Below are 26,359 nucleotides of genomic sequence, written 5' to 3' on the forward strand. Positions count from 1 at the left end.
AGGTCAGAAATGTAGTTTGGAGCTAAGCCATTTAGCGCTTTATAGACGAGCAGCAGAATTTTAAAATAAATTATATGGCACACTGGAAGCCAATGCAGTGACCTAAGAACTGGTGTAATGTGTTCTGTTTTCTTAGTCTTAGTCAGAACTCTGACTAAGACCCCCAGAGTTTTTTTTGGGGAGACCAGAGAAAAGACCACTGCAGTAGTCTAACCTGCTGGTAATGAAAGTATGTATCAGCTTTTCGAAATCAGGTTTTGACATAAGACCCCTTACTTTGGTTATATTTTTAAGGTGATAAAAAGCTGATCTTGTAATGGTATTGATATGTTTGTTAAAATTGAGATTGGAATCCATAATAACACCAAGATTCCTAGCTTGGTCTTTACTCTTGAGAGACAGGGAGTCAAGGTGTATGGAGAGCATCAAGAGTTGCATCAATTATTATAGGCTATAGGCAAGCTGGGAAACTGCTCTTTGCTGCCCCCTTTGGTCAATATCCCCCTGGAAACAAACACACACGTTGCATCTGTGGTTCCAGCAGCCAAAGGGGGCAGCAAAGAGGTTTTCCAGCTCGCCGCACAGGGAAGAGCGTAGAAGAAGAGTGGCAGCCATGACACCCGAATGAAAACAACTCAGACAAGCCACACAAAGGTGAGATTTTGTACTTTATTACAAATGCTTTCAAACAATATGTTTTACTTGTGTAACAGAAAAGTGTTCAAGGATGTCAAAAAGCTTGTCAGAATGGCAAAATTTGGTGTGGAAACCTTACCTAACGGACGACAAAGTGCTGCCAGCAAGGATTTGGAGGTAAAGACTTGGGACTGACATCCACGCAGTGTGGTGTCAGTCCCAACGGGGCTAGGTGACAGAAGTTTATACTTGGTCTAAAACAGTCTATTTAACCGTTTTATTTCCCCTTCTCTCTCACAGATTCTGAGCCTTCTGACCAATCAGCAGAGAGACACTTTGTATTTTATACCAAAACATTTTATTAACATCATGTACCTCATGGGTTGCTGTTTAAACAACAAATTCCTACAGTTCTCTAGAAAAAATATTAAATTGTGTTTAATAAAAAAAATATTAGCAAGTTTTTTTTTCATGAAACACAGCACACACACATAATGTATAAAAAGATTCAAGTAAAAAATAAAATAAAAACCAATACAAAGTCAGATATACAAAGTCCTTCATACAGCAGGCACTTGAGATGTTTCAGAAAATAAATCAGTTTCTGTCAGCTGCTCTTTGCATAAAAACGGCTAAAGAAACGCCGTACCGTTCTGTCAGGGTCGCAGGTTCGAACCCTGCAGCAGCGTGAAGTGAAGCCATCAGAGCTTCAGCTAAATGAACAGCTGTGGGTTCGATCAATACGGGATCTGAAGGCCAATACTATTTTCTGTGAATATTCAGTATCTTTACATTTGTCCAGTTTTGTGACCAAAAAATCCCAATATTCAGTGTTTCCTCCAGAATTGTATTCTTGATCCAAATCTCACACTGAAGACCAAAACCTTCCCATCCTGTCTGGAAAAGTCTGGAATTTGGAATCGGGTTCGACTGATATCAGTTTCTGCAGGCTGATACCGACCGGACTGAAGCTGCTGACAGACGATATTTTCTGCTGATATTCAAAATCTTTAGATTTGACCATTTTCATGCCAAAAAAAATCCATTGAAACTGAACCTGAGCTCCTCTGAACCCAGGATGATGATGATGATGAATTCATGCATCCTTGTGTCTCATTAGAATCAGTTGAGGTTCAGGACGTCCTATAAAGAACCATTGTTCTCTATAGGACGTTGCTATTGATCAATTCTACAATCAATATCGAATCAATCAACCTGCATCACATCAGATCAGACTGGACTAGAGTTGCCAATAAATCAGTATTATCGTTTATCGTCTTTCAGTAGAATCATATGCTGATGAAATAATGACATGGAGTCATCATGATACATAAATCTGTTAAATTAATGATAAAAAGCAAAAGCTTATCAAAAAATCTCATGAAGTGAGATCTGGAACAAATTAGGGAATGATCAGATTTGTTTTATTGAACTTCATATTACCATTCAGTTCATTGTGATGAACATCAATTTGATTATTTAACGTGATTTGGCATTTCATCGCTGTCAGCTGAAAACCTCAAACCAGTCAGCTTTTCAGAAACTGTTTTCAGTTTGACCACCATGACTTTTATTTTTTTTTCATCAGACCAAGGTTAAAAAATTTTCTCAGCCCGATCAGGGGATGGAAATAAAAACATGTAAATCACCAAAATTGGAGGTTGGAGGTTTTTACGTTAACAATATGTTAACCGATGTCTATATATATCGCTATCGAAATTTTGAATTTCTTATGTTAATGGTGATATAAACTCTGTTCATATCAGCCAGATCAGTCTGATCCTGGATCAGCTGATTAGACTGCAGCGGCTCTGAAGTCCCTCTGTCTCTCTGCTCTTTGTCTGGGTCGATCGCCCAGGCTGAAGTCACTAGAGGCATTAAAACACACACACACACCCGGCGTGTCAGATGGCGGTCAGATGGCGGTGTCAGTCAGACGGCGGTGTCGGCTGGCAGGTCGCTCAGAACCGTCTGCACGTCGCTGAAACTCGGCCGCTCTTTTGGACTGACTGAGCAACAACGAAGAATCAACTTATAAACCCTGGAGGGACAGAGAGGAAGGGGGGGGAGGAGGAGGGAGCCGGACTGCAGGTCTGGGGAGGGGAGGGGAGGGTGGGGAGGGTGGGGAGGGTGGGGAGGGAGGCGGGGGGCGGGGGGTTTCATTAAAATCAAATGTAAATTTCCTTTGTGCTGCTGTCTTCAGGTTAATGACTTGGAGCTTAAGTAATTAAATGAAGTGTAATGAAATCTTTAGGTTACTTGCACAACCCCGGTTCTCTGAGCAGCATGAGTGAGATGTCTCACTATGGGATGCACTCCCTCGAGTATCTTCCAGAAGCATATCTTACACTGCGCCAGCCCTGAGTGGCAGTTGTGACGTGTGTGTCAGGACCCTCCTCCTATCCTCCTATATATAGGACTGACGCTGTCTCACCTCTCATTCAAGTAAGCACACCTCTTCTCGCTTCACCCCAGCAGCAAGAAGGGTGGTCTGGTGACACATCTCACTCATGCTACTCAGAGAACCAGGGTTATGCAAGTAACCTAAAGTTCTCTTTCATAGCATTCGTTTTGATGTCTCACTATGGGATATATGGAAACTCCCATATTGCTTATCTCGAAAAACAGCATGAGCAATAGTCGGGCCGTGACATCCAACTTATAAAACCTCACAAACGTGAGAGGCGAGGATGAGCTAGCTGCAGCACATATGTCCTGGGCCCTGCTTAGAGACCCTTCTAAACAGGGCAGGTAGCCAAACCTCTGGTAGAATGTGCATGTAAACCAGCCAGGGCCTGAAGACCCATGCTTGAATAGGCCAGTGCAATGGCCCCCACAATCCAATGAGAAAGCCTCTGCTTTGTGATAGGCTTACCCTTGCAGGGTGCAGCCCAAGACAAAAAACAACTGGTCATCTTTCCTGAAACCACCAGTTCTATCCAGATATGCGTGTAAAACGCGCACCGGACACAACAAGTGCAGCCATCGCTGCTCCGGAGAGCTGAACAGCGGAGAATGGAAACGGAAAGCAACGAGCTCCACAGGCGAGCATGAGTTGATTACCTTAGGGACAAAAGCAGGGTTAGGCCGTAAGGCAGGGCTATTCAATTATATTGTTCGGGGGGCCACATTGTCAGAAAGCTAAGGGCCTGGGGGCCGGACATTTCATTTCATTATGTATGTACACTTGACACAACGTGCCACCACATTTTCAAAACTTTTATTTCGCTACATTGCAAAAGTAGCCTAATCATAAATTAAAAAAGAAAATAAATAGGCATTCTTTAAGTAATTAGGCCAAGTGCTTAATTTCTTTTTCTTTATTTACACATATTTCTCAGTCCAGTCGCTGTTGAATTGACGATTTTCGGCATCAACTTTTCTTTTCTTCAGCATTGATAGATGATGTCATACGATAATTTGCATATCAATATATAATGCTGCACTTGTTATGCACACTGCGCCGTAGCCCATTTTAATATAAGTACTGACTCCGCCCACCCGGGTCAGTTTCGGCGTACGCCGGTAGCAATTACAAGTGGACCCTATCCTACAGTCCCTGCTCTCAGCAGAGGGAGGAGCTACGCTGTGATCATCAGACCTCTCTGGATTAGACAGGCAAGTAGAGAAAATCAGCATCAGCCGTACCAATTTAGGCCAAATGCTTTGGGATTCAACACATTAACATTGCTTCCCATGGTCAGAAAAAGTCGCCAGATTTGTCGCTAGTCACTTTTGAGAAATAAAGTCGCCAGGGAGATTTGAAAAGTCACTAAGTCTAGCGACAAAGTCGCCAAGTTGGCAACACTGCACCTACCGTACCGGAGTATGTAGAACAGAATCTAGTTTACATTACACAGGAGCACTCTGCTAGTTTGAAGGATTTATTGTGGCAAAAATGGCCGTTATTCGCGTGATTTTTTTTTTCTTCAGGTTTATTTATTTGTAAACAGAACTGATTGGCGGGCCAGTGTGACTTGATTGGCGGGCCGGAGTTGGCCCAACCCCCAAATTCCCGGGGGGGGGCACGTTCTCCGATCACAACGTTAACTGCGCAACTGTGAGTGGAAACTTTCGAACACATGACGTGAAGAAAATAGGCTACACAATTATAGTAATTATTATTATTATTTAAAATATAGTATTGCGTTTATTTCAGATCACATAACTTTTACAAGCAAAAATTGGAACATAAACAATAGGCCTAAAATAAACGAAAAAGAAAACCCAGCGGTGAAGCGGTGATCAGCTTGACTTGCGGTGGGCGTGGCGTGATTGCGTTAGCGCGGTAATGCGGTAACCGTGGCAGCTCTACCGACCGCACGTGAATATCACCCACATGCTTTGCTGATGCCAGAGCCAACAATGAAGTCGTCTTAACAATGGCTTCATGTCAACCTGCTCAATAGGCTCAAATGGACTCACCAGAGCCTCCAATACAACAGCCAAATCCCACGAAGGCGAAACAGTCTAGAAACTGGGAGTAGCCTCCGTGCCCCCCCCCCCCCCCCTCCATGTGAACAGTGGAGAAAACTCTCCACTTATCGATTAAATCCTGAAGGAAGGATAAAATCACCCCCAAGAACACTGGAAAGCGCTAGCAGCTCCAGGCAGTTGATATGGGCATGACGGAGACAGCTGTCCCAGACCCCATTTACCGACCTGCCTTTGTGTACCCTGCCCCCAGCCCAACAAGCTTACGTCGGTGGTAACCACCTTTCTGAACAGGACCATGCCCACGGCATGCCCATTATCAGAAAAGACTAAGTCGATAAACCCCAACAGTCGCAGGCACAATGTGAAGGAGACCGTCCTCCCCACGGCGAAGTAGGCCAACTTGGCTCTGTATGCGCTCACAAGCTACAGATGGGACGAAAAGCGCACCGAGTCCATAGACAGACCCAGAAAGGCAACGGTTGGCTAATATCTAGTGTGATAAGAGCCCATGCTAACCCAGGTGGGGCAAGACTCGCGAGCCGAGCTGGAGCCAGCTTTCAGGTAAACCGCAAATCTCTCTTAACGACTTGCCTTACATCTCCGAAGGAGATGCGGAAAAACTAGCGCTCGGCAATGGAGTTGTGAGCTCCGTCTGTGAACAGTTAAGCTAGTTAGCTGTAGCAACAGGCGAGAGATACACTTTTGAAGCGAAAAGACGTGATTGAATGACGGGTGATGCAGTGTCAGTCCTGTATATAGGAGGAGGGTCCTGATGCACACGTCATGACTGCCAAACACTTAGGACTGGCGTAGTGGAATATATGCTTCTGGAAGATACGCGAGGGAGGGTATCCCACAGTGAGACATCAAAACAAATGTTATGAAATAGAACTGATTTTTATAAATACAGTGAAATGAAAGTGTCATGTTCTACAGCTCTTACAGTTGCTAGGTAGTTGCTAGGTAATTAACAGTTGTTCTTAGGGTGGTACCCTAAGAACAACTGTTACTAGCGGTTACTAGGTGATTACAAATGGTTGCTAGGGTGTTACCAGTTGGTTACTAGGTAATTAACAGCTGTTACTAGGTGGTTGCTAGGTAATTAACAGTTCTTAGGGTGTTACTAGGTGGTTGCTAGGTAATTAACAGTTCTTAGGGTGCTACTAGGTGGTTGCTAGGCAATTAACAGTGGTTGCTAAGGTGTTACTAGGTGGTTGCTGTAGTGTTCTATTTCTGCAGCAGTTTTAAGTTTAATTTGAATCATGAAAGGCTGCAGAGCGGACGGATGGCTTCTGTCTGACAGCGCCACTTTCACTGGACGTGGATCAGTTCCTCACTGCAGTGAGCTACCCAAAGCTCCACCAAACCAGAAATGTAGCTGTAGTTGTGGTTTTGGATGTTTTTATAGTTTTATCGTTATGGGAACACAGAGCAATGTAAATCCTTTAGTAGTATAGTATAGTTCTAGTTTTATAGTTCTCCTGCTATATGTGATTGGGCCTGTAGTGTGTGTTACCTTGCAGCACCCTGGGGTGCTCCAGCGTGGCGTAGGGCAGCTCTCCCAGGCTGAACACCTCCCACATCAACACACCGAACGACCAGACGTCCGACTTGGCGGAGAAATCGTCCTCAAACACCGACTCAGCAGGCAGCCAGCGCACCGGGACCAGAGCCTGCCGGTGCTGGTGGTACTCACTGGAGGAGGTGGGGGGATCAGATTAAACAGATCAGATTAGAGTAGATCAGATTAGATAGATCAGATTATATTTCAGTCATTTCAGTAGCAAATGGTAACAGGATACAGCAGAAAAGAACATAACAGAAATAAGAATAGAGCTCATGAGAGTACTAACACAACTGACAGTTACAACAGTATAACATGTCAAGTAGAAGTATATGAATAACAATTATATATATAAAATATATGTAATATATTTATTACAGCATGATGAAGGTGTGTAAAATAATAGCATAATAACATAATGAGATGCAGAATATATGAAAATACACTCAACAATATGAGATATATGTGGTAAGAAATAAATACAGACACCAAGTACTGTGGATCTAATTCCTTACAGAATGAGTTTCATAAGCGTGGATATAGTCTTAAAGAGAGGTTCCTGGTGGAGAACCAGCCTTAAAGAGAGGTTCCTAATGGAGAACCAGCCTTAAAGAGAGGTTCCTGGTGGAGAACCAGCCTTAAAGAGAGGTTCTGCTGTCTCCTACCTGCTGTAGATGTCCTTGCTGAGTCCCAGTGATGACACCTTCACCGTCTTCCGACCGCTGACTATACAGTTTCGTGCTGCCAGGTCGCGATGGACAAAACGCTGATTGGACAGATGCTCCATCGCCCTGGCAACCTGGAGACACACACCCACCTGGGAAGGGGGGGGGGGGTTATTTAACAGTTTAAACATCTAGTTTGAGGATTACATTAACTTAGAGAATAAAAGAGATTTCAGTGTCTAGATAAATTTCAAGACCAAGTGAATGTTGCTGATTACTGTTCCACCTCTAGGGGGAGCTACTGGCCTTTTGGCACTTTGAAACTGTGTGCGTGCGTGCGTGTGTGTGTGTGTGTGTGTGTGTGTGTGTGCGTTTGTGTGTGTTTGTGTGTGTGTGGACCTTCTGCTTGGTGCTGAGGCGGTGGGTCTTTGGTTTCTCCTCTTTACTCCTGGTCATCCTGAGGTACTGCTTCAGGTCGCCCTGGAGACGGGAGGAGAGAGGAGGATGGAAAATCTCTGGTGACATTGCAGTGACAACAAACAACATTTCTGTTGTTGGATTTCTGTTTGCCATAGAAAGCGGATTGATAATGTTATCACTTCTCCTTAAACTACACTCTTCAGTGTATTTCTTCACACAGGATAACTGACTTGGCCTTTACATGATGATGTGAACAGTTCATGTTATTTTCCTCAGTACTGTCGTCTTCCTCATCCATGATGCGCGGGTCAATCTGCAGGTTTATCCATGGATGGGGCGGATTAGGGTCGGGCGGGTGCGGGTCAAATAGGCTACACACAGTACACACACAGACTAAATTTCAATGAAATTTCAATGAAAGATCAACGGAGAAATGTCTTGCTGCTGCTTCTCCTGAGTTTTGTTCAGCAAATTTGACAACTGACAGCTTGAATTTCAGGTCGTAGACTATTTTTTTCTCTGTGCCGCCATGGCGATCAACAAATGCGATTGATGTTTGAGTGCAAGTAAAAAAAATAAAAATAAAACTGCTTCGCAGTGTCAATGGCAACCGGCTTCTAATTGAGACCGGCCTTTATTTGTCAAAACGTGTAGCCACACCCAGCCAGTGAAAGGGACTCAGCGTTTAATTGGGACTCTGCTTTTAATTGAAGTTTTACGGTAAATCTATTCTGCGCAGGCTCATACTAGACGTTCTTCTGGAAAGGGCTCCTCCCAGACTCTCGCCGCCTCCATGGATAGGCTTTGCTGTGAAGACTGTCTGCCCAACAAGCTCCCGGTATCAGCAGTAGGCATCAATGAAGGGCTGATTACACGGCGCATTCCCCTGACCCGAGGACGACACACCAAAATCATCAGTGCATACGCTCCAACCTTGGATGCCAGTGAACAAAGGACTGTTTCTACAGCACTTCGGACTCCATCATCCATCATCCGGTGACAAGCTCTTACTACTGGGTGACTTCAGTGCCATTGTGGGCTCAGACTGCGGGCTCTGGGAAGGCATACTAGGCAAACATGGCATCAGCAACCTGAATGACAACGACTATTAATGCTCTGCTCGGAGCTCCGCCTTGTCATTACCAACACCCTGTTCCAGTTAAAAAACAAACTGAAGACCTCCTGGCAGCATCCTAGGTCCAAACATTGGCACCTATGTAATCACCAGACCGGACGACCAGAGAGAAATACAAATCACTCTTCCCATGGGCCATGTGTGGGGCGGAGTGCTGGATGGACCACAGGATGATAACAACAAAGCTCTATATGGAGGTCTGCTCACAACGGCGCAAGCAGGCTTCCACAAGAATCTTGACTGCAATGGCCTCCAATCCCTCACAGTCACCCATCAACTTAGAAACACACAACAACATCCCAGAATGCTCTGCCACGAGGACGCTGGATGCCGGGGACGCTGTGCCCGGCATCCACAACCTTCTCAAGGAAAAGCACAAGGCACACATCACCTCTCTAACCAACTCTCAATCTACCCACAGAAACCAACTATCTACCATCAAAGCAGAGACACAAAGCTCTATGGAACATGGAAAACGACTGGTGGATCAAGAAAGCCTCTGAAATTCAATCTCTCACAGACTCCTTTCTCGAGACGGCCTCAGAGAAGGAATGTCACACCAGTAAAGTCTGCAGACGGCACCACTCTTATGTAGGACACAGTCTATGGACAGGTGGGACTAACTTACGGTTTGGGGTCCCACCTAAATTCCTCTCCACCCTCCAGCAATATCATGATGGTATGCAAGCCCATGTCCGAACAGGTGGACAACAATCTGAGCCTTTTGATGTTAAGATCAGAGTGAAACAAGGATGTGTCTTAGCCCCTGTAATCTTTAACATCGTTTTCACAGCCGTCACCGTCGTCTCCCACAAACAGTTACACAGCACAGATGGAGTCAGCATTCAATTCCGTCTGGATGGCAACCTAATCTGTAGGCTTCAGTATGCAGATGACTGCACACTGATTGCCCTTCAGCATGCCCTCGATGTGGTAGAGCTGTCCGCCAACAGGTCAACATCAAAAAGACACAAATAATCAACCAACAGAGCTCTTCCCAGAACACACCTGTCTTCCATATCGACAACATCCCTCTGGAAAACATACCACATTTCAAATACCTTGGCAGTATCTTCTCGGACAGCTGCAACATCGATGAAGTCTTGCCTCTGCCATGTTTGGTCGCCTAAGGTCAAAGGTCGTCAGTAACAAAAACCTGAAAACAACACCCAAGGCAGCAGTGTACCAGGCAGTATGTATGTCCACACTGTTGTATGGCTCTGAAGCCTGAACACCATACAGACACCACATCAGATCCCTGCAGGCATTTCATATCCGCTGTCTGCGATTCTGGGAATCACATGGGAGCCCCGGATCCCCTATGCTGAGAGGTACGAACGTACCAAGTTGTCCAGCATAGAGCTGACTGTGGCATGCAGGCAGCTCCGCTGGCTAGGAACCAGCTGGCGTTCCTCCTGCCTCTCAGGCTCCTCTCACCTGGAGGACATGCATCCCTGAGATGTGCAGAAAGGTGCAAACGACAACAGGGACTGATCACCCAGATCCAACACATACTTGCCCCACATGTGGGAAAGTGTGTGCTTCTAGAATAGGTCTACACAGCCACATGAGATGGCATGAGTGCACCAGGCGCTGGGAGTCATCATCAACTAGCAGGGCACTCAGAGAGCGCAGACCTCCGCCAAGGTTCGTGCTATTATTGTTTGTTTGTGAGTCGGATCCGGATCCGCTCCAAAATTTAATGGGTTCTTCCTTGGCCCATGCTACACCCTTCCACGAAGTGTCATGAAAATCGGTCCAGTAGTTTTTCCGTAATCCTGCTAACAGACAAACAAACGGCACCGAAAACATAACCTCCTTGGCGGAGGTAATAACAATGGACTGCCTTAAGCAAGTAAGTAAGTGTAAGTGTGTGTGTGTGTGTGTGTTTGTGTGTGTGTGTGTACGTACCATCTCAGCATACTCCAGTATGAAGCTCTGTGGTTGTGTGCTGCGGTTCACTGCCAGCAGTCTGCTCATGTTCTGGTGGCTCAGCTTGGAGAACATCTCAACCTGCCGCCAGAACTCCTGCTGCACCGCCTCCTCTCTGGACTGGAGCTCCTTCACCACCACCACCGCCTCCTGCTCTTCCTCTGCTGCTCCTCGTCCTCCTCCTCCTCCTGCACCTCCTCCTCTGCCCAGGCCTTTGGCTTTAGCAATGAAGACCTCTCCAAACTCTCCTCTACCTGTTGGAGGAGGCGAGGGTGACAGCTAGCAAGACCAACTCTACCATGCTAACATAATAGGATAACACTACCATGCTAACATAATAGGATAACACTACCATGCTAAGACTAACACTATGCTAACATGCTAACACTAACTTCAGACCACAGTCAGCTCGATCAGCAAATCACCAGAAGTCCTTTCTGTCTCTACTGAGCCGATCAACCTGACAGACTCGGCTGACATTCCAGCCGTCAGCTAGCTGGCAGAGAGAAGTTGACCAAAGCTAAACTTCATCAACAGTCAGTCAGATTTCAGTGTCTTATAAAAAATAAAACACTTCAAACACTTAAAAATGATGCGCTGAGATCAGTGGCCTCCATTGTTGGTGCTAATGTTAAATTCTTGTGTACTGTTTAATGAATTTCCTCACTAGATGCAAGTTAGCTAGCAAAACTTGGAACTTGGAACTCCAGCTCCGCCCACAGTGTATCGACAGGCTAAAGCTAACACTCTAACATGCTAAAGCTAACACTCCAACATGCTAACACACTAACATTCACATAACATACCCAGGGTGGTGATGCAGCTGAGGTTGGAGCGGGGGAAGCTCAGTCTGTCCTGGTTGCCGTGGTGATGGGCTGCAGAGCCCAGACTGCTGAGGGCCACTTCCTGCTGGCCTACACACACACACACACACACACACACACACACACACACACACACACACACACACACACACACACACACACACACACACACACACACACACACACACACACACACACACACAGGTTAGTTTATGGTGGAGTTGACACAAGTTTTATTTCTGCTTAAAGATGTCAAGCCGGAGAAAAGGAGGGTTAAACTAAGCCGGCTCTGACCCACCCTACCAAAACCCCACCTGACCCGACCCGTGTGTTCTGGGTAAAAATAATTGGGTAAATTCCTGGTAAACATGGTAACCATCTGACCACTACAAGCCTCCATCACCTAAGCTGAGGATCAGCTGCTGCCTACTCAGGGTGAAGAGCAGCTGTAAAACATCAGATTTAGCTTACCTGCCAACAGCCTGAAACCACTGACCTAAAAGATAAAGATTTAACCTCCCTGTCCACCAAGCTGCTGCCAGTCACCTCCGAGAGCAAACTGTTGGTTTTCTCTGACATGGGGTGAGGAGCCAAATTCAAGAAAAGTTCCTTTCTCATACGCAGGCTGCTCCGATCTTTTCCATCGCTCTGCCAGATCAGCCGGTCTGTCTCAGTCCAGACCAGAGCAGTTAGCATCAGCGCTCGTTTCCTAACAGGTTCTTCAACCTCCTGACCTTTTCTCATCTTTGCTGAATTCTTGTCAATCTTTAAAGACCCTATAGACAACTTTTTTGCTTTAACTTATCACTATGAAGTAAATGTTGATTGCCCAGTGTAATGTCTATAGAATAATGACACCATCGGTGTTTAGATTGGTTCCTATAAGCCTCGCTTTCACTATGCAATTCTGGACCCTATCCTACAGTCCCTGCTCTCAGCAGGGAGGAGCTACGCTGTGATCATCAGACCTCTCTGGATTAGACAGGCAAGTAGAGAAAAACGGCATCAGCCGTACCAATTTATTGCCAAATGCTTTGGGATTCAACACATTAACATTGCTTCCCATGGTCAGAAAAAGTCGCCAGATTTGTCGCTAGTCACTTTTGAGAAATAAAGTCGCCAGGGGGTCTGAAAAGTCACTAGCAACAGTCTAGCAACAAAGTTGCCAAGTTGAGTCCCCATTCATTGTCAATGCCGCCCCCTAGCGGCACAAAGTCAACATTACAGTGTGACTAACTAACGAAAGAACTAACGGACGGAGACCGATCCATAGTCCCCCTTTGGTGGGGGACAAAAATGACAGGGAGTGAATGGGGCTACAATGCAATTCATGTGAATCTGAAGCTTTCAGATGTTTTCGAGGTTTTGAAATGAGCTCAGTCCAACATCCTAATGTTGGCTGCTGCTGCTCCTGCTCCTGCTCCTGCTCCTCCTCCTCCTCCTCACCATTGAGGCGTTGCGCCTCCTCCTCCTCCTCTTCCTCCTCGCTCTTCTTCTTGGCCTGTCGTCTCCTCTTGCAGTAGAACATGAGGCCGAGGACGATGATGATGTAAGCGACAGCGGCGCCCACCGACAGGCCGACCGTCTGGATCAGCCTGTAGGGAGCTTTGTCTCCGTCCTCCAGGGAGTGATGGACAGGACGCTCTGTGGTCACACACACACACACACACACACACACACACACACACACACACTTCTTAGATCCACAGTTTTCTAATACTGCTGCTACTACTACTGCTGCTCCTCCTCTTCATTACCTACGACGTAGAGGTGCGCCATCTTGTGGCCGATGTTGCAGCTGTTCCCAGCGATGCAGGTGTAACTTCCTGTATCCTCCATGGTGACATCAGAGATAACCAGAGAGCCATTGGCTAGCTTCTGGAACCTGGAGGAGGAGAGGAGAGGAGAGGAGGAGAGAGGAGAGGAGAGGAAGAGAAGGGGAAGAGAAGAGGAGATGAGAAGAGAGGAGGAGAGGAAGAGAGGAGAAGAGGTGAGGAGATGAGAAGAGAGGAGGAGAGGAAGAGCGGGGAAGAGGAGGAGAAGAAGGGAAGAGAAGAGGAGATGAGAAGACAGGAGGAGGAAGAGAAGGGAAGAGAAGAGAGGAGAGGAAGAGAAGAGGAGAGGAAGGGAAGAGAAGAGGAGATGAGAAGAGAGAAGGAAGAGAAGGGAAAAGAGGAGGAGAGGAAGAGAAGAGAAGAGAGGAGGAGAGGAAGGGAAGAGGAGAGAAGAGAGGAAGAGAAGAGAGGAGGAGAGGAAGAGATGAGAGGATGAGAGGAGAGGAGGAAGATAAAACCTTCTTCAGTAATGGGAATTGTGCTGAACTGGGATCAGTATTCATGCAGGAAAAACAGATGAAGCGTCCAGATGCTGGTGGAGGTTGGTAGTTTGACGCCGGGCCTCGATCAGCTGACCCTTAACCTCTCGTTGTGTTGGGAAGACATTTTGTGAAGTTATTCTGTTTATTTGTCTTCTTTCAGCAACGCTCCCACTGGAGCTCAGGATTCAGTTACATTCACTCCTGAACCTGATCAGCAGCCTCAGGCATTCAGTTCAGTTCAGTTTGTTAAAGGGGTCAGAAACACTAAAGCCTGTTTTCTGACATGTTACCTGATACCCAGGTGTTGTTTGAGACAGAAGAGGAGCACCAGGCATTAACTCCACATAGAAGAGTTTCAACTGCTGATGCGTTAGGCGCTAAATCAATTCTCTTTGTCCAGGGTTAAAAATCCAAAAGTAGGTGAACGTTTGGTCGTGTCTTACTTCACTTCGACTCTACGTAATCAGACTGATTTGAGGGTCAGAGTTCAGGGTCAGAGTTCAGGGTCAGAGTTCAGGGTCAGAGTTCAGGGGTCGACCCTCCACACAGACCTGCTCCAGTGCGGCTCCAGGAACTTGTCTCTCTTCTTCCACTGGATGAAAGGCGGCGGGTCCCCGGCGGCCTGGCAGTGCAGCACGGCGGTGAGGCCCTGGTACACCGTGGTGTTCTCCGGCTCCAGCCTGAACACGATGTAGACTGGAGAGACACACACATTCACAACCTGGTTTACAGAGCAGCTCAGACCTGGTTACAGAGAGCCCAAGCCTTCCTGTGGTTGACTAGCAGCTAACGTGATTTTCCATCGACCACAAAGTGTTACAGTCTGTCTTCTGCAGCTAAACAAAGCAACGAATGGAGCTGAGATTCATTTCCGCCAGTGTGATGAAAAAAACGGTCCTGTACGTCTTTATAATGAGAAAATTTCTCAAAATAATGACTTAGTATCTCAAAATAATGACTTAGTATCTCAGAATAATGAGATACTAAGTCATTTTTTTGAGAAAGTTTCTCATTATAATGACTTACAGGATCTTTTTTTTTCATCACACTGGCGGAAATGGGCTTCCATACGACTCTCTATGCAGTTTAAGCTTTTAGAAGATTTGTACGTTTCTGTTATTCTCATGGCAGGTTTTCACCAGTTCAGAGTCAGTCTGGATTCACTAAAGTCTGAGTTCAGCCTCATGACAGGAAGACATTTTGTCTCTGGAGCTGTGAAGCTGCAGCTAGCTAGCTACCGGAGCCTGTTCCCTTTGCAGATGGAACGTTCTAACTAGCTTAAAGCATGCTGGGTAGTGTAGTTCGCTAACCAATTTTGTCGTTCATGTAAATAATACTGAATGAATTTTTCTGAAACTAAGCCAAACGAGATGTGTTGATGCTTCCTACAACATCTCAAAATAAAAGCCATCTGCTTTTCAGATTGCTGATATGAAGTAATTACTGACAGAGGAGGAAGTCAACCAGAGGGTTGAAGGAAATGACATCAGCTTGGGCTCCAGATACAGTCTGACCACTGTAGACTAGAGTCAGACAGGAAGAGGGTCTACATTCACAACCTGGTTTAGGAGGAGCTCACACCTGAAACCACAAGTTTAGGGCTGCAACTAACGATTATTTTCATTGTCGATTAATCTGTCGATTATTTTCTTAGATTATTAGTTGTTTGGTCTATAAAATGTCAGAAAATGGTGAAAAATGTGGATCAGTGTTTCCCAAAGCCCAAGATGACGTCCTCAAATGTCTTGTTTTGTCCACAACCCAAAGATATTCAGTTTACTGTCATAGAGGAGGAAAGAAACCAGAAAATATTCACATTTAAGAAGCTGGAATCAGAGAATTTTCACTTATTTTTCTTAAAAAATTACTCAAACCGATTAATCGATTATCAAAACAGTTGCCCCCACCCCCCCCCCCCCCCCCACCCCCGGCGCTACGCTAGCTCGCCCGGTTAGCTAGCTACCTGCCACAGTCAGCTGGACGGCGGCGGTGATCCGTCCCTGCAGGCTGTTGGAGGCGTGGCAGCTGTAGTTTCCGGCGTCGGAGCGAGTCACCTTGGAGAAATGCAACCCGCCTCCCATCTGGAGGACATGAGGAGGAAGATCACTACCGTCTGGAGGAGAGAGAGAGAGAGAGAGAGGGAGAGGGAGGGAGAGAGAGCGAGAGAGAGAGGGAGAGAGAGAAAGAGGGGAGAAGAGAGAGAGAGGTCAGACTGGTTTGATTCAGGAAATATCAATGTCACATTGGTAAAAAAAAAAAAAAAAAGAGTTTAAATCTTGGCTAAGTTGAGGTTGAGCGAGGTGAAAAACAGACCAGGAGTTTCATTCTGGAAACTAAACTACAGCTGGTTTGCTATAGTTTAGTTGTCATGTGACCAAACAAACTGAACTGAACTAAACGGTTCCAGGGTCAGACTATCTGCTGTGAACTAAACTGTTCCAGGGTCAGACTATCTGCTGTGAACTAAACTGTTCCGGGGTCAGACTATCAGACTATCTGCTGTGTGAGCCTGTGTTGCAGGTTTCCTCAGCACCTGCTCTGGTCCAGAGGATGGAGGGTTTCTGTCTTCCTTTAGCAGAGCACTGGACCACAGCCTCTGTATCCAGCTCCAGACACTGGGAGGGCTGGGGGGGCGGGGTGAACTTCAGCCTCTCTGGAACACACACACACACACACACACACACACACACACACACACACATGCAGGTGAATCAGACTCCACACAGCAGACTGAGAAACTCACAGAAAAGATTCACAAATGTGCAAATTACTTTGTGAACAAATGTAATAATTAACAATACTAAACAATGTTTCCATATGCACTTCAACATGTTTGGAGATCACAGCACCTTGTGTCCAGTCTGTGCTCTGCAAACCTGTTCATCTGACCAATCACAGCAGCTGCTTTCACCAAACAGATGAAAGCTGTTGGAGCTTCATGACTTTTAACAAACCAACGCTGTCGTTTGAAAACCTCATAACTCCAGAACTGTCAACTGTCCAGAACGAAGACAAACTCTGAACCACGCAGTGTAGAGTTTATCCAGTGAGTTTCATAAATCTGAAGGGTTTGTAGAGTTTTCTCGGCCCATAGAGGAGCGTGTGATCCTTCATGTGAAGTTAAAACATGAAAACCACCCAACTTAACCGTTTCAATTGGGAATCCAGTTTCAGATGCCACTTCCTGGTCTCTGGTTTCCACATTTTCCTCTCCAAAATAAATCTTTCAACCAAAAGCGAACGTTCTCTGTGGTTACATGTGGACCTTAGGAGTTGTGAGGTTTTCACATGACAACAGGTTAAAAGCGCTAAACGTGACTCATGTGTTCGTGCAGGACAGTAAACAGGTGAAGCTCCTCACCCAGCACCTGGACCCGCGCCCGGCCCTCCAGACGGCCTCCGGGGTTCTGGCTCTGGCAGATGTAGACGATGGAGTCGTAAACCTCCACGCTGTTGATCCTCAGAGTCCCGTTAGGAAACAGACGGAAACGAGCGTCCTGCAGGAGCCAAGGGACGAGTCAGACCAGCAAGCCTCACAGAGTCCAACAGTCCAACCAAACACAGCAGCTGGTTTCACCGACTAACACGTCAACCAGAGGAGGAACCAGAGGAGGAACCAGAGGAGGAACCAGAGGAGGAACCAGGTGGCGTTCGGTTGCCGTGTTTTAAGAATAAATGAAGACGTGTCAGGCGGCGGCCACACTGACCATCAGAAAACAGACAGAATTATTGCTGATAGATGTGTGTGTTGGTTTGTTCTGAGCGTCAACATGGCGGCGAGGCAGAAGAACAGGAAGCTTTGCTCATAACGAAGAACCAGACTCTACAGTATAAACTCAATCAGAAGCTGATCTGAAAACCTCCACCAGGCTTTCTCTGTTTCATCTTTGCTCCGGTCGGACCGTCGTCTCTGTGTTTTTACAAGACAAACGTAGGAAGCCTCTGATTGGCTGAACGGATGCTGACGAATCCGTCCGGCCAGAAAAAGTTCAGCTGGTTGAACTTTCTGTCAGAACGGATGGAAATCTGACAGACGGAGCGTCATCAGTCTGTCTGACAACAGACAGACAACAGACAGCTGTCAGTGGGAGCCTGTCCTCCCCCAAGAAACGAGCCCATAGGTCGTTTGTACAAGCAGCTTATTACGACCTTTAGTTACGTTTTAAAGTTAAGCGACCTCTAGTGGTCATGTGACGTCAAGTTTCTCTGTCAGGTTTCTCTGTCAGGTTTCTCTGTCAGGTTTCTCTGTCAGGTTTCTCTGTCAGGTTTCTCTCTCAACACTGAAGCAGCTCGGTGGACAGTCAGGGCGTTGTGGTCTGGATGGTGGATCAGCGATACGTTTGCCTTCCATGTCGGTGACCGGGGTTTGATTCCCAGAGTTTCCAAAGGACAAACAACCGTGAGGCACATTTTAATTTTTTTTTATTTAACCATGACCAAACCATTTTCCTAACCTTAAGCTGTTTTAGTTGCCTAACCATAACCCAAGTTCTTCTATTTGCCTAAACCTTACCCTAACCTTAACCATAACCTTAACCCTAACCTTAACCAAACTTGTTTTAATTGCCTAAATTTAACCCTAACCCACCTTTGGGATGTAATTCAATTTGTGGCGGAGGAACGTTTTCAAATTCATCAAGGTCGTGTTCATTTCACGTATTTTTGCGAGATCAGGCTGGAAACGCTCCTGTGGGTCGTATCAGAGGAGAGGAACAAACTAAACAAACCACCTGTGTGGTCGTGTGGGCTGGAGGATTTGTTGGTCAGTGGAGAGGAAGTGACATGAAGGAACAGGACAGAGACGGATCAGACCGCCGCCTGCAGGTCGGACCTCACTCCGGTCTGAGATTTATTCTTTAACATTTGAACCTTTCTGAGTCGACCCTGTTTCCTGATCTCTGGTTGGAGCGAAAACCTGCAGACTCAGAACACAAACTGTCCAGTCCAACAAACATTTTAAAACAGATAAGAACACCCTGCTAGAAAATCCCCCTCGGCATTATGGGAAAACTACAGATATGACAGTTCATTCAACAACATGATTATATATATTTTCTACTGGAGCAAAAACTGAGCTCCTGCAGCTTTGTGTCCCGCTGAAAAACACATCAGAACCTGCTGTCTGCTTTGACCTTTGACCCGGACAGACGACGCCCACTGACCTCGTTGGTGATGGGCAGGAAGTTGCGGTACCATGTGACCTCGGCGGGGGGCGTGGCTCGGGCGAGGCAGTGCAGGAAGCCGGGCCGGCCCTCGTCCAGCTCGCTGTCCTGAGGCGGCGTCAGCCACTCGGGAGGAGCTAGCAGGAGGGGTTAGCGTTAGCCGTTAGCATCATTACATCACATTACGTCATTTAGCACAGTGGTTCTCAACGTGGGGTCCGGGGACCGCCAGAGGTCCTTGAGGGGGTTTCCAGGGGTCCCCAACAAATTGATAAATCAAGTGAACACAATCACAGAATGTAGAAGAATGACTATTTTGATCATAGTTTCTCTGTTATCTCTCTACCTACAATAAAGACAGTCATGGAGTTCTGGACAAAATCATATCTGACAATAAAAATATTCTCAGATTTGGGTTTGAGAGACGAAATCTCATCAAAATGGGGGTCCGTGGCCCTAATGTGGACTAGATTAGGGTCCTTGATATGATATTGAGAATCACAGATTTAGCAGACGCTTTTGTCCAAAGCGACTTACAACAGTTCATTTTGTCAACAGTAGTGGAACCAACTGTATCACAGTCTTCATCAGCTAAGACTTCTAATAGGAGTAAGTAGCAGTCGTTGAATTTTTTTTATTTATTTTTTTAGTTTAAAGAAGGGTGAGAAGATGAGGTTAGTTCAAGAGGAGTCCAGGTGTAACCTGAAGAGATGACATCACTCTGCTTTTCAACACGTTTTAGGGAAGAGAAGCTTTAACACTCGCATGGACATTAGACAATAGATTAAAAACAAGAGGTTCCTATTGGCTGCTCCAAAATCTAGATTATAGATTACAGACTGGCTCCTGGATTTTGGATCGAATCTGTGGCATCTTTTAAATCTCTTCTTAAAACTCATTTTTATTTGATTTGATTTTATATAATAATAATACATTTTATTTGTAAAGCGCTTTTCAAAGATGCTTCCCAGCAAGAGGCAAAATTACTATTAAAACATTAAACCGCAAGAAGAAAGATCAAGTGACTCAGCAATACTGAGAAAACAGTAAGAACAATGAGATAAAAAAAAACTAAAATAAAAAACAACAACAATCAATCAACTAGCAAACAGATGCAGACTTAAAGGACAGAACAAAATAACTGAAGGAAATGTTGGAGAACAAGGTAGAAACTGATGTCAGTGAACTTCTCCTTTAAAGGCAGAAATGATCCTTTATTGTCTCGGACCTTTTATGGTTTACTTGTTTCTTACCTTGCTTTTATATTTCTTATCTTTCTTTCATTGTTCTTACTGTCAGTTTCATCAGTTTCTCTGTTTCACTCCTTCACAAAGAGCTCCCAGCTGTGTGTATGGGATGTGTGTGTGTGTGTGTGTGTGTGTGTGATGTGTGTGTGTGTGTGTGTGTGTGTGTGTGTGTATGTGTGTGTGTGTGTGTGTATGTGTGTGTGTGTGTGTGTGTATGTGTGTGTGTGTGTGTGTGTGTGTGTGTGTGTGTGTGTGTGTGTGTGATGTGTGTGTGTGTGTGTGTGTGAAGTGACTCACTGGCCACGCTCACAGCCACCTCCTGGCGCCGGGTGCCGGCCTGGTTCTGCACCACGCAGCTGTAGGAGCCGGCGTCCTGCCGCAGCACGGGGGCGAACACCAGGCTCAGCCCGTCCTGGAACACCCGGCCAGGCTCCGCCCCCAGCCGCCGCCCGCCCAGCTCCCACCACACCTGGGGGGGGGGGAACGCCCGGGGGGGGCTGCAGGCGATGCGCTGCGGCGTGCCGTCCTCAAACACCCGCGGGAAGCCGGGGCCGAAATCCTCCAGCTCTGATTGGACGACAGGACGGGACAGGGAGGGGGGCAGGGGGGTCACACCAGGGTTCAGTCTGGATACTTTGTGCTGATATTCAATATGTTTTATTTTTCCATTTTCATGCAGATATTCCCAGTCTTCAAAGTTTCTAAAATCTTGGAATCGTGGAAAAAACCTCTGAAACATTTAGACACTAAAACTAAACTAAAACTCTCCACTGAAACCTGGAGAAAAATAATGATGCTACAAACTACTGCTGCTAATAATCATCATCCATGCATACTGATTATACTGTAATCAAATAAAGTGAATCATATTGGAGGTGGAAAATGCTGAGCGGCCAATTTTTTATAAAAGGACAATATCGGTCCCTTATGTCAGTGGGTCTCAAAGTGGGGTCCGGGGGCCCCCAGGGGTCCTTGAGGGGGTTCCACGGGGTCCCCAGCAAAAAGGGGAATAATTTATTTTCACTATAATTCCATCCATAAGTAACACAATGACAGAATGTATCACTGTTTTGGTCAAAGGTTTCATTCACTTTCTGTAATAAAACATCTAAAAGCAAAAAATCTTATCAGATGGGGGTCTGTGGTCTAATCTGTGTCAGCTTAGGGGTCTGTGACGTGAAAAAGTCTGAGAACCACTGGCTTATGTTACTCTAACCCTACTTTCTTATTGTGTGTGTGTGTGTGTGTGTGTGCGTGTGTGTGTGTGTGTGTGTGTGTGTGTGTGTGTGTCTGTGTGTGTGTGTGTGTGTGTGTGTGTGTGTGTGTGTGTGTGTGTGTGTGTGTGTGTGTACCTGCCAGGCTGACCGTGGCCTCCACAGTGGCCGGCGGGCCCCGGAGCCCGGTCGCCTCACAGCGGTAGCGGCCGGTGTTTCTGGGTTTGACCTGAGTGATGAGCAGCGAGCCGTTGGACAGCAGCAGCACCCTGAGCATGATGGGAAATACACACCTCAAAGGTCAAAGGTCAATATTTTTCCTTCGTCTTCATAAATATTCTGAAACAAACTGTCTAAATATTCTGAGTTCCTCCCAGTGAAGAAGAGCAGACAGACAGACAGACAGACAGGTTAACAGACAGACAGACAGACAGACAGACAGACAGACAGGTTAACAGACAGACAGTCAGACAGACAGGTTAACAGACAGACAGACAGACAGACAGGTTAACAGACAGACAGACAGACAGACAGGTTAACAGACAGACAGGTTAACAGACAGACAGACAGACAGACAGGTTAACAGACAGACAGTCAGACAGACAGGTTAACAGATAGATAGACAGACAGACAGACAGGTTAACAGACAGACAGGTTAACAGACAGACAGGTTAACAGACAGACAGTCAGACAGACAGGTTAACAGATAGATAGACAGACAGACAGACAGGTTAACAGACAGACAGACAGACAGGTTAACAGACAGACAGGTTAACAGACAGACAGGTTAACAGACAGACAGACAGACAGGTTAACAGACAGACAGGTTAACAGACAGACAGGTTAACAGACAGACAGGTTAACAGACAGACAGTCAGTACCTGGACTTGTTGCTGAGCGGCTCCTGCTCATGGTACCACCTCAGGGTGGGGGGGGGCGAGGCTGTGAAGCTGCAGTGCAGCAGAGCCGGCTGGTTCCTCAAAACCACCACACTGTCCGGGACCAGCAGGGGGCGGGGCCAGCTGTCATCTGGACAGAGACAAGACCAGGACCAGACTGAGACCACAACAGACCGGACAGACAGTAACCTGGCAGTGACCTCACCAGGGGACCAAACTCAGTATATCTCTATATAGACTCTTGACCATCACAGTTTCACAAGCTCTCCATCCAAATTATATTATTGTCACTTTGTAACGACATTTTTAAATTGTTGTTTACATTCTAGCAGCCAATGGCATCGCTGGAAAGATCTGAGTCTCAGAAATAAACAGAATTCTGCACAGTCAGACTTTGTTTGTCACTGAACTTTTATTGATCACATCGGATCCTGGCTGTATTGATCCTGAACCTCAGATCGTGTATCGAGTATCAGGAGAGAAACACGTCGTCTCGTCCCTACAGGGGTCTGAGGTTACCATGGTGATGTGTAGTGACGGAGTTTTCTCCAAAATTGTGAACGAACAGAAGAATAAAAGAGAGAGATCGTTCAAAACTAGCTCCCTGGTCACAATAGAGTTACCATAGCAACCAGTCTTATAGTCCAATGCCTTCTCTAATGTCCAAACTGTCTCATATTTGTAGTTTATTTTTAATCAATAGACGATAATCTATTGATTGATTGGGAGTCTGAAGTGACGACACCCAGCTGGTCTGTTGTGAGTCTGATGATGAATCTGATCTGTAATGAACTGAAGAACAGATTCAGACTGAACTGGAACATTAACAACAGGAAATTAAACTGAATGTAGTTTTCTGATGTTGGTCAGAGGAGAGACCAAGTCAGCTTCACTCAAGTCCCAAGTCAGTCTCAAGTCTTGAGGCACAAGTCCCAAGTCTAAATGTAGATTACCAAGTCAAATCCAAGTCAAGTCCATGTCATTAAAGTCAAGTCTCAAGTCTAAATGTAGAACATCAAGTCAAGTCAGAACAAATCAAGAGTCCAGTATCAATTTAATATCTTAAAGAAAACTAAATATCTAGGACTTTTCAATGCAATATGGTTTTAATAGGATAAAAACTTGGTAAGAGCATCATGAGTTTGATTTCTATAATCAGTTTCAACTTCAATAAATTCAATCATTCCATACAAATTCAGAAAACAGAATTTAAATTCAGTCGTCTGCTGGAACAAATCTCATCACTTTCAATCTAAGTCATTTACACAAACACAAGATCTCAAGTCAAGACTTTAGAAACCTTTTCAAGTCATCAGAGTACAAGTCAGAGTCAAGTCCCAAGTCACCAGAACCCAAGTCAAGTCAAGTCCCAAGTCACCAGAACCCAAGTCAAGTCCAGTCTCAAGTCTTCTCTTCATGCATCAAGTCTCAAGCGATTCAAACTGAGACTCGAGTCCAAGTCCACCTCTGGTTATTAGATGATGAGAAGCTGATTTCTAACCTGCTGGTGTTGTTAAACTCACCGATGACATTGAGGCTGAAGTTGCGGTTGCTGCAGGTCTGTCCGGCGGCGTTGCTGCCGCAGCAGCTGTACAGGCCGCTGTCGCCGGGGGCAACGCTGGGCAGGGTCAGCGTCCGATCCCGGCTGTTCATCTGGTGAGCTTCCTCCTGCAGGGGGACGCCATCACGAAACCACACACACACCGGTCTGACAGAGAGAGAGACGGGTGGAGAGAGGAGAGGGAGAGAGAGAGAGAGAGAGAGAGGGGGAGAGAGAGAGAGAGAGGAGAGAGAGAGAGAGGGGGAGAGAGAGAGAGAGAGAGGAGAGGGAGAGAGAGAGAGAGACGGGTGGAGAGAGGAGAGGGAGAGAGGGGGAGAGAGAGGAGAGAGAGAGAGGGAGAGAGAGCGAGAGAGAGAGAGAGAGAGAGAGAGAGAGAGAGAGAGAGACGGGTGGAGAGAGAGAGGGAGAGAGAGAGAGAGAGAGAGAGACAGAGAGAAAGAGAGAGAGGGAGAGAGAGAGAGAGAGACAGGCAGAGAGAGAGAAAGAGAGATAGACAGAAAGAGAGAGACAGATAGCATATTTAATTTTTAAAATCACACTTTCACAAACTTGATCCTGCCCACTTTTATTTATGTCTGATTTCACTCATGTCTTTTATTTATTCTTCTTTTCTCTTGCTGCTTCTTATTTTTTATTTATTATTTATTTATTGTTTATTTATTGTACTATTGTTGTTTTTCTGTCTTCCTGTAAAACACTTTGTAAACTCTGTTTTTACATAAGTGACAGATTATCTTACAAATTCTGCATGTGTTGGAAATTCACATTAGTTTTCTTCATATTCCCACATTCTGTCTCATGTGTATATACAGTAATGCATATAGCTAAGTATTTATTTATTATTTTTCACTCATTTCAATACTCAACTGACAGATCAGTACTGTCTGCTGCGTGCGTGCGTGTGTGTGTGTGTGTGTGTGTGTGTGTGTGTGTGTGTGTGTGTGTGTGTGTGTGTGTGTGTGTGTGTGTGTGTGTGTGTGTGTGTGTGTGTGTGTGTGTGTGTCTGACCTGGGGTGTCCGTCGATGTGACACCTCAGGGTGACGGAGGAGGAAGTGTTGATCTGCTGCTCAGACTGAGGCTCCTGCAGGGACACGCCCCCACTCTCCAGCCCTGCAGGGTCAGAGGTCACAGGTCAGGGGTCACAGGTCAGGGGTCAGGGGTCACAGGTCAGGAGCAGGAAAACAGGACAAACAGAATCAGGGAAATATAATGTAGTAACTGGTATAATTTTCCCACTGACCTCACACTGTGAAGCAAAATAGACCAAACCTTGGTGTGTTGGGATGTTGAGCGCTCTAAATGATGCTATGATATAATGATATGATGATGATGATGATGATATGATATAATGTTGGAGTGTCCTGTTGTGGTTGAGGTGTTGAGGTGTGTTGTTGTTGTTGTTGTTGTTGTTGTTGTTGTTGTCGTTGTCGTTGTCGTTGTCGTTGTCGTTGTCGTTGTCGTTGTCGTTGTCGTTGTCGGTCTGTTTATGTACCTGACAACTGCTGTATGGCACACGACGAATTTCCGAAAGGACCAGTAAATACATCTATCTATCTATCTATCTATCTATCTATCTATCTATCTATCTATCTATCTATCTATCTATCTATCTATCTAAATACCTATCTGTTTATCTATCGATCTATCTATCTATCTATCCATCCATCTGTCTATCTAATATTTCTAGTAGATTTTCACATCACATGTTTTTCACTCATCATATTTTCCTTCATCTCAGTGTGTTCAGTCTGTCTTCACATGCAGAATTTGCATAAAGCAGATTGTTCACAGCTGTACATATCAGAGCAGTGGGAGCAGTGCTCTGAAAAGAGATCTGAGCCAGAGGGCAAAGATCTCCATCTACCAGGTGATCTTCATCCCGACCCTCACCTGTGGTCATGAACTATGGGTCATGACCGAAAGGACGAGATCGCGGATACGAGCGGCTGGAACGGGTTTCCTCAGGAGGGCGGCTGGCCTCTCCCTCAGGAGGGCGGCTGGCCTCGCCCTCAGGGAGACCTCAGGGAGAGGGTGAGGAGCTCTCAGCTCAGTCACCTGAGGGACTCAGAGAGCTGCTGCTCCTTCACATAGAAAGGAGCCAGCTGAGGTGGTTCAGGCATCTAGTCAGGATCCTGCCTCCTGGTCGCCTCCCTAGGGAGGTTTTCCAGGCAGGTCCAGCTGGGAGGAGGCCACGGGGCAGACCAGGACCAGGTGTTGGGATTACACCTCCACGCTGGCCTGGGAACGCCTTGGGATCCCCCGGTCAGAGCTGGTTAATGTGGCCGGGGAGAGGGAAGTCTGGGGCTCCCTGCTGGAACCACTACCTCCAAGACCAGACCTCGGAT

At 46.1% G+C, this 26,359-nt stretch overlaps 1 protein-coding gene across 1 annotated transcript in view; it reads right to left on the bottom strand.

Annotated features, from left to right (window-relative positions):
* Positions 1-665: 665 nt before the first annotated feature.
* The window catches only part of LOC139642599 (inactive tyrosine-protein kinase 7-like), a 37,592-nt gene continuing 11,898 nt past the window's right edge, over positions 666-26,359 (bottom strand). The window contains exons 3-20 of the mRNA XM_071517508.1: positions 25,022-25,124; positions 23,976-24,160; positions 22,435-22,582; positions 21,692-21,822; positions 20,637-20,906; positions 19,093-19,229; positions 17,292-17,427; positions 16,464-16,583; positions 15,894-16,043; positions 14,482-14,626; positions 13,371-13,498; positions 13,000-13,257; positions 11,596-11,703; positions 10,769-11,043; positions 7,702-7,782; positions 7,303-7,454; positions 6,590-6,768; positions 666-2,729 (exon numbers count right to left, since the gene is read on the bottom strand). Of these exons, the coding sequence (XP_071373609.1) occupies positions 2,569-2,729; positions 6,590-6,768; positions 7,303-7,454; positions 7,702-7,782; positions 10,769-11,043; positions 11,596-11,703; positions 13,000-13,257; positions 13,371-13,498; positions 14,482-14,626; positions 15,894-16,043; positions 16,464-16,583; positions 17,292-17,427; positions 19,093-19,229; positions 20,637-20,906; positions 21,692-21,822; positions 22,435-22,582; positions 23,976-24,160; positions 25,022-25,124 (2,867 nt within the window). The 3' untranslated portion in view covers positions 666-2,568. The remainder of the gene's footprint in view (positions 2,730-6,589; positions 6,769-7,302; positions 7,455-7,701; positions 7,783-10,768; positions 11,044-11,595; positions 11,704-12,999; positions 13,258-13,370; positions 13,499-14,481; positions 14,627-15,893; positions 16,044-16,463; positions 16,584-17,291; positions 17,428-19,092; positions 19,230-20,636; positions 20,907-21,691; positions 21,823-22,434; positions 22,583-23,975; positions 24,161-25,021; positions 25,125-26,359) is intronic.

The sequence above is a fragment of the Centroberyx affinis genome, unplaced genomic scaffold, assembly GCF_046629955.1.
Source record: "Centroberyx affinis isolate AG114_WGS23_722 - 3 ecotype Tasmania unplaced genomic scaffold, CSIRO-AGI_Caff_v1 ptg000499l_1, whole genome shotgun sequence".
NCBI classification, from domain to species: domain Eukaryota; kingdom Metazoa; phylum Chordata; class Actinopteri; order Beryciformes; family Berycidae; genus Centroberyx; species Centroberyx affinis.